Below are 8443 nucleotides of genomic sequence, written 5' to 3' on the forward strand. Positions count from 1 at the left end.
TATAATATTGTAATATTACTGCGGAAACTGTGATGCAGTATTTTTTAGGAGTCTTTTATTAATAGAAAGTTCAAAAGAACAGCATTCATATGAAATATTAAAGACATTTATAATGATACCGAAGATTTCTTCCACTTTTTTCATTGCATCCTTGCTGAATTAAAGTCTTTAGTTCTTTAAAAAAAAAAAAAACCTTACTGACCCCAAACTTTTGAACAGCAGTAAATTGTAAACTTTTGAATATGCACGTGTGAATGAGATATTAGTGCTACAAGCAGGGGAAGATTTACATCGAATACGGCTTAAAGAACTTAATAAAAGTTCTTGTATGGCTTTGAATACAGTGCACAAGTCATACGGACTACTTTGATTATTCTGTTTTTTATAATTTTAGATATACACTAACCCCTATTTCACTTTCATTGTATTGAAAAGCACATTCTAATTTGTGTTCCATTGAAGAAAGAAAGTAAAATAGGTTTGGAGTGACAAGTAAATTGACAAATTTGACATTTTTGGGTGAACTAAAGTCAATTGGATGCTGATGTTACAGCAGCTGTTTTTTGTAGAGTCTTTCATTTTTTCTGTCCTACACCAACCATAAAGTGAAAAAGCTTCATGATATCTGTGTAGGTGCTGTAGTCTGAGCTGCTGTCTGATTCCTCACCTGCATCTTGGACCGTAAAGAATTTCAGTGCTGCTGCTGTCTTTTACCAACTTCCTTCTTTATCCTGTTTCTCCTATCTCTCCTGTTCTTTCTCTTCTCCCCATACCCTTCCCTTTCTCTATCTCTCTGTTCACTATCACTCCTTCCCCATCCTCCTGCAGGTATTTAACCCCTTGCGTCAAATCAGAGTATTATGTAACTAAATGGGTAGAAGATGTGAATAAAAACACTGAAGGACCTTATATTAGGTACAATAACATCAGACTGCATTATATCTGTCCCCTATTCATCAGTTTCCCTCCTCAGTTGTTCGTCCCCCTGACCAAATATAATTTTTCAGAGATGAGAGCAGAGTGCTAGGGTTTGAAGAGCACTTGCTGGCAGAAACGACCCCAAATCCTCTCAAAATCAAATATTAATTTTTAATGTATTTGTTTCTTCTAATCCTTTATTATTCCATTGCAACAAGTCATCAGCAGATACACTAGAAATGAAACTGTAACATATCAGATAAAGTGTTTTAAAAGAAGTGTATTGTAAATGCATAAACATTTCTACAGTTATAATAATCAACAGTATATCCAGATATCCAGTGTTTTGTAATCGTAAGTCATAAATGTTTGTTCTTAGAAATCTTCCATTCATACTTCACAATACAGTCGTTTAACTGGTGGCTTGTCTTTAAAGGAAGACAGAAGGCATTTGATAATCAGTACATCATTTGATGTAAACATCAAAAATCATGGGATGCAAGTATCCAAAAATGCCTTTCATATGATCATCTCACAAAATCAAGAACATGTTCAGATCAGATCTGAGTCCAAAATCAACAGAAATAAGAAATTATTTTTCAAATTTTTAGGACCATTAGGTTTTTTGTTACATTGTGACATTATTTTAATGACAAAAAAGGACATTTAAAAAGAAATATCAAAATTCTCATTATTGCAAATAAAAATTAACAATCAACAATTCATTCAACAATCAAAATTCTCTTTATCGTAAATCAAATATACTGTACATCATTGTACATTTTTTATTACCTTTAATCTATTTGAATTTAAATAAAAATATTACAGTAGTTCTTTCACTGTAGTACACTTAAAATAACTATAAATTAGAATCACCAGTCAGTAATAATTATACATTTTTCAAGTAAAGTGTCTTGAGACTTGAATGTGTGGGAAACATTGTCACCGTGCCAATGATCATGTTCCTAAAAATTATTTTATATGGGTATATATATATTATATGTCATTATCATATATATATCATAATTATCTAATTAATTTTACTGAACATAATATTTTCTTTTGATTTTGGACTGAAATGTAACTAGGATGTGTTTTCGTGAGATTCACTCAGGTGCTCTGTGTAGGTTGTTTTATTTTTGCATCTGTGTGTGAACATCAAAAGACCAAACCAGTCTCATTTATTGTAGTTAAAGCTCTGTGTTTGTTTAATTGTATTTTTTTGTTTTATTCGTCCTCCACTGCACTATACCTCTCATACTCAGTGTCCCTCTCTGCATGCCGGCTGCTGCTTAACGTGTGTCGCTTCTGCACTCTGTGATGTCATCATCATTTGGCTGACATAGTCTCTGTGATAATGATCACATGTGTCTGTCCTGATCACCTCATCATGTCCGCCATGTTTGTAAGCCCACATGACGCCGGGTATGTTTGTTAAACATCTCTACAGCACTACATTGTGCTCACAGTATCTGCCCAGCTTCACTCTCCAGTAAGAGCCAGTGGGCATTTTTGTGGCAAGGACTGATGAAGTTAGTGTTTTTGGATGATGGTTTGCCATGGAAACACTCCCTCTGACCTCTTCAAGGGGTCAAAGGTGACAGCTCCATGTTTGTTAACGCTAGTATCCGGTTCACGCACTACAGTACTAATGTCACATCTCTCCATACCCTCAGGACACTGTCACCCGCCAAATCGCCCACTTCTTCAACAGGCTCCATCGCCTCCAGCCGGAGATACCCCTACCCCATGCCTCCCCTTCCAGATGAGGAGAGGAAGGCCAACAGACAGAGTGCCAGGGTAAGACTTACCATATGTCAACGTCACTATATTATCATAAGTACATGATTAAATTATTTAGGCAGTTTCCTCAGAACAATGATTTAGCTTTTGTTTCTCAAGGGGTTGTTACACCACATTTTCTGCACAATGTGTAACTTTAGAGCTTTTAGTGAAGTGAAGTGTAAGTGACATATAGCTAAGTATAGTGACCCATACTCAGAATTCGTGCTCTGCATTTAACCCATCCAAAGTGCACACACAAGCAGTTGGGGGTTCGGTGTCTTGCTCAAGGGCACCTCAGTTGTGGTATTGCCGGCCTGAGACTCGAACCCACAACCTTAGGGTTAGGAGTTAAACTCTCTAACCATTAGGCCACAACTTACCAATGATCTCAAAATGATCAGTCCACTAATGAGGAAAGCATTCGAAATGCTGCTTCGAGAAACTTTGAAACATTTACATTTGTTTTGAATCAGTGGTTCAAAACTTGTATCAAACTTAAGCCTATGTAAAAACAACAAAAACTAATAAAAATGACAAAAACTAAAATTAACATGAAAGCAGAAAACAAAAATAAAATGTAATTCAAAATATATTTCAAAAAAATTATAATAGTATCTTAATTATACTAAAATAACACTGGATGGCATTGATCTGGTGAACACACTAACAAGTGTCTTATGGTTTTTAACTCATCTCTGATTGTAATAATGTAGGTTCATTTTTAATTAATTTAATGAATTTTATTACTTATGTGTGTACAAAAAGAAAAATGAAACTTAATTGATACTGACTTGTTTGTCAAGCCCTGTCTAATAACACAAAACAGGGACTACAAATGAATACAATACAATTTTTACAGATTTTTAAATTTTTAATAGTATTTAATTATTTGTAGATTGCATTAAATAGATTACAGTTTTATCAAAACGTTTGCAATTGTTTTATGAAAGGTGTAAAGGTTCGTTGCATTTACACGGTTTTGACCAGCATGTGCCGCCATCCTGTGATGTTTAGAGCGCTTCGAAACAGTGAATCATTTTACAAAGCAGTTGATTCAGAGCTTCGAAAAGCTTTGTTTTCCCATTGCTATCATGCACAGATCATATGAAGCACTTAGTCAAAAGTAAACTAGACACCCACAAGCCTGGGGACACATTCACAAAAAAACTTGAAGTTAAGGGTGTGTTCACACTTGTAGTTTGGTTCTCTTGGTTCATTTGGTCCGGACCAAAAAATAAAAAGATACATTTTGTCCTGGTCTGTTGAACGTTCACACTGGCATTTCTGACAGCAAACCTAACCTAAAGGCATAGTGATGCGTTCACAACCTGATTGATCAGGTTGAATGATGTATATTTTGTGACAGAACTCTCCGAACACCCCAAACAAAAGCTGTTTTCTACTTAAAGTGACCGATACATAAAAGTACCCATTCACCGATCGGTCTGCTCAGTGCCACTTTAAGTCGAACCCCTTAATGCTATCTTCTGGACTAAGCACGCTCATTGTTGCGTGTACTTATGATTTTATATTCACCACCTGCAAACTCACAGAGAGCTCAAAAACGGCACTTTACCTCTTCGTTGCTCAACTTTTGCCCTCTGCTTATTTTGTTTTGGATACACCACTTGTTCCGCGTCGTCAAATCATGTCACATAGTGTCGCATCTCATCATTACTTGCTGTTTTTGGTTCGTTTAGAAGTATTTGGCCTGTGTTTCTTTCGAACCGCACCAGAGTTTGTTTGGAACCGGACCGAGAGCCAACTTTTAAGCTGTCTCAGTCCACAGCAGGGTTTGGATGGCAGTGTTCACACTTGGGTATGTTCACACTTGTCATGTTTGGTTCATTTAAAACAATCCCTGGTGTGATTGCTCTGTTAGTGTGGTTCAATAGAGTAAGTGTGAACGCTGCCATCCGAACCCTGGTGTGCACCAAACGAGCGGACCGAGTCTGCTAAAAAGATGGGTCTCGGTCCACTTCCAAATTAACTCTTGTGGGGTTCGAATGAGATATAAACGCAACACGGACAACATCTAATTTTGCTGAAGACTTTGCACCACCTTCACATTGCTGTAATAATCATTATAAGCATGCATATTTTTTTCAACATGACTGGCTTGAATAGCATGTGTTCATTTTGTCTGTGCGTGATCTGTTTCAGCTGTGGGAAACGTCAATATAAAAGAACTCCTCGAAACTTGTCTGCAAAACTCCGTAAGGATTTTCCTCCGCATTTGTATGAATGAGAAAATGAAATAAGAAAATAAGGAATTCAAATGGAGAAACAAGGGACGAGTGAATGGAAGAATTGGGCTTGGTCTTCTCTGATCTCTGTTCAGCATTTTTGGCATGGAGCCGTCCCACCCTGGACATTAAGGAGTGTGGTATCAGATTCCCATCCCTGCTGTCATTCATAAACAGGACTCAGGAACACGATTTCATCATGGGACAAACCCGGAATGGCAGCCGTGCTAAGCAGAAACAGAAACAACAGCAGCCACTCATGCCCTGGTTAAACCCCGCCCCCTCTTGTGACCCCACACATCCCCTGCCCCGCCTCCAAACACATGCTGTCTTGTGATTGGTGCCCTTGTTTCCCGGGTGCAAGAAGCTCATGCAGGAGCAGGAAGTTAACTATTGTTTTGAACGCACGCTGTCACTGTAGAACCTACTGCTGTATGCATGAGAAAACATGTTTATCGATTCCTTGTAGTGTAACGATGTACAAATGTTTTAAGATCTTTCACTCAAGGGTGCCGCATGTATTGAAGGACAGCTTCGTAGGCTGGTAAGATTCAATCTCATCTCAAACCCCCCACGTCCACTTCACCAGAACATCATCTGGGCCCGTTCATGCTGTCATCTCTTCTCAAAGAATTTTGTACATATGTCATATAATTCAGAGTGAAATGTGAGAGTGTAGTATTTTTCGGTTTTAATGTTTGGTTGTGCAGAGTGTGGTGGAACTTCTCTTCTGCTTTAGAGTGTCTGTCCTGTGATCGTCTTTCTAAACTTACAGAATCCATCACAAGCCTAGCACACGCTACAAGGCAGAAGCGCCATTTCATGATTTCTGCATTAGTCCCAGATCATAGCAATATGTCATGATCACTGACACTTTTGTAATGTCCAAAATCTTGTACTTCAAATTGAGTAGTTGAAGATGTCAAAGGGTTAGTTCACCCAAAAATGAAAATTATGTCATTAATGACTCACCCTCATGTCGTTCCAAACCCGTAAGACCTCCGTTCATCTTCGGAACACAGTTTAAGATATTTTAGATTTAGTCCGAGAGCTTTCTGACCCTCCATTGAAAATGTATGTACAGTACTGTATACTGTCCATGTCCAGAAAGGTAATAAAAAAATCATCAAAGTAGTCCATGTGACATCAGAGGGTCAGTTAAAATTTTCTTGAAGCATCGAAAATACATTTTGGTCCAAAAATAACAAAAATTACGACTTTATTCAGCATTGACTTCTCTCCCGGGTCTGTTGTGAGTGCGTTCAAAACACTGCAGTGACGCTGCTGACGTACGACGCTGCTGACGTGTTATCTTCATTATTGGGCGCACCAGAAAACACGTCAGCAGCGTCGTACGTCAACAGTCACAGTAGTCGCACTCACAACAGACCCGGAAGAGAAGAAACTGGAAATAGCTACAGATCTTTTTTTCCTCTGTGATGTATATCTGAGTGTATCTGATTATTGAAAAAGAAAAACTGTAGGACAGGGACTTGCTTCCATCTGTAGGTTTTTGATTGGATGGTGGCAGATCTGAATGCCAGTCTGCAGAAGAAGGTGGTCGCTGCAGAGCTTGACATCCAGCTCCCATTCTCTTGATGTAATGGGTAGAGCTTTAAGGTCTAGGTCCACACCCTTAATAACCATAACCCTATCCCTGAACATAACTACGTCCAGGAAAGCCATCCAGCTCCACCCATTCGATTAATTTGGTGACCGCAAGACAGAGGTGGGGTTTAAGTGGACTAAATGATTGGAGAAGTCTGACATACACCACCAGAGAGAAGTCTGTCATTTTTAATGGAAGCTTGTTTCTGTCACAGAATAAAACAATTAAAAAAGGTAATTGCAACTCTTTATCTACTTTTTTTTGTTTTGTTTTTTTACTCAGAGTTGCAAAATAGGCTATAAACTCAGAATTCAGAATTTTTTCTCGCAAATCTGAGTTTAGAACTTGTTAGTATTCTATCAGAATTGCAAGATAAAAAGTCTCAATTACTTTTTTTAAAATTTTTATTCCGGGGTGGAAACGAGCCTTCAAACATCTTGATTAACCATTACGAGGTCGAGAGAGAGAGAGAAAAAAGTAATATGAACGGATGAATTGTTCACAATAACATACTGTACATCATAGGTCTTCAATCCTGCTCCTGGGGACCCACTGTCCTGCAGAGTTCAGCTCCAACCCTAAACAAACACACCAGAACCAACTAATCAAAGTCTCCAGGATCACAGGCCAGGTGTGCTGATACAGGTGGAAAGAACCTGCAGGACAGTGGGTCCCCGTGCAGGAGCAGGGTTGAAGGCCATACATTAATAGATAGGAAGGATTTCATGATGACTTTAAAAATCTGCAGTAGTGTCTACATAAGTTAACAACTAATGGACTGGGCTGTCAGTTACAAAGTCCTACCGTGACAACACATGAGAAAATGAAACGAGCTTCTTCATTGTAACGTGCACTCTGTAGTCTCTGTTTGTGATTCAATTGAGGTTTCCCTCATGCTCACAGCCGAATGTAACTCTTTCATTTACTTATTGTCTTCATCTCATGTAATTTATCATTCTCTCGAAAGCGTAAGGAATGTGATTTTAGCTGATTGTTTTGGGTACTTAGCTTTTTTTGTGATACATGCTGCATTCATGAAACAACAGGAACAGATTTGCGTATTGTCTATACAATTTATTTTCACCAGTGTGAGAGGTTTCCGGTGTCCCTTCCAAAACAGTATGTTATGATGTTACTGGTCCTTTATACAGTAATTTCAAGTTTTACAGTTAACTGCATTTTGTTAGTCTTCTAGTTACTTAATAACCATTGTATCTGATGAATCAGAAGTCTCGCACATTCTCAAAAAAAATAGCTTACTTCCGCAGTGATTTTAGATGCAATGTTTAAAAAGTTATTTGAAATATAAGGTGGATAAAACGAAGGCGAATAGCAAGAACTGAAGGAAATAAATGGCTGTCATGTTTTACATTAGAGAATGAACTAATTTCCTCAACTGAAACCCCAGATATGTGTGAATGTAAGGCTAAACATATTTCCTTGATAAATTACGAGGTTTAGGGAGATTTTTTTTTAAACACATTCTCCCTGAATAACATGCATGTAGACTTGCTGTTATGAACCCATGATCACAGTTTTCTGATTTTGTTAGACGTTTGTTTACAGCATGACACTCCTCAAGCTACACAGTATCCTTCTGGTCACGTGACCATCCGGCCTTCATAGATTGCCTACTTCTGGTCAGTATTGTATTAGTAATGGCAGTTTTCATGTGTACATATAGTCTGCTGTGCGTTCGACTTGTCGGCACTGATTTTTGCACTCTGTGTGTCTGTAATCCACGAATAACATCCCGTAACATCGCCATGCATATGAAGTATTTTTAAGGTGACTTTGTAACGTCTTTCCCTCCTCCCAAGTATTAATACTTGTACATAATTAACCCCAACAACAATTAAGTGCTTTAGAATGATTAATACCGCAA

The 8443-nt window shown here is 38.0% G+C and overlaps 1 protein-coding gene across 2 annotated transcripts in view; it reads left to right on the forward strand.

Annotated features, from left to right (window-relative positions):
* Nucleotides 1–5998, forward strand: part of LOC109090698 (disintegrin and metalloproteinase domain-containing protein 22-like) — a 60586-nt gene extending 54588 nt beyond the window's left edge. The window contains exons 30-32 of one of the 2 annotated variants that reach the window (XM_042773070.1): nt 829–915; nt 2595–2718; nt 4867–5998. In XM_042773070.1, coding sequence (XP_042629004.1) covers nt 829–915; nt 2595–2718; nt 4867–4887 — 232 coding nt within the window. In that variant the 3' untranslated portion in view covers nt 4888–5998. The remainder of the gene's footprint in view (nt 1–828; nt 916–2594; nt 2719–4866) is intronic. The other variant, XM_042773071.1, reaches the window with a different exon arrangement.
* The last annotated feature ends 2445 nt before the right edge of the window (nt 5999–8443 follow it).

This window comes from Cyprinus carpio, chromosome A16 (assembly GCF_018340385.1).
Source record: "Cyprinus carpio isolate SPL01 chromosome A16, ASM1834038v1, whole genome shotgun sequence".
NCBI classification, from domain to species: Eukaryota; Metazoa; Chordata; class Actinopteri; order Cypriniformes; family Cyprinidae; genus Cyprinus; species Cyprinus carpio.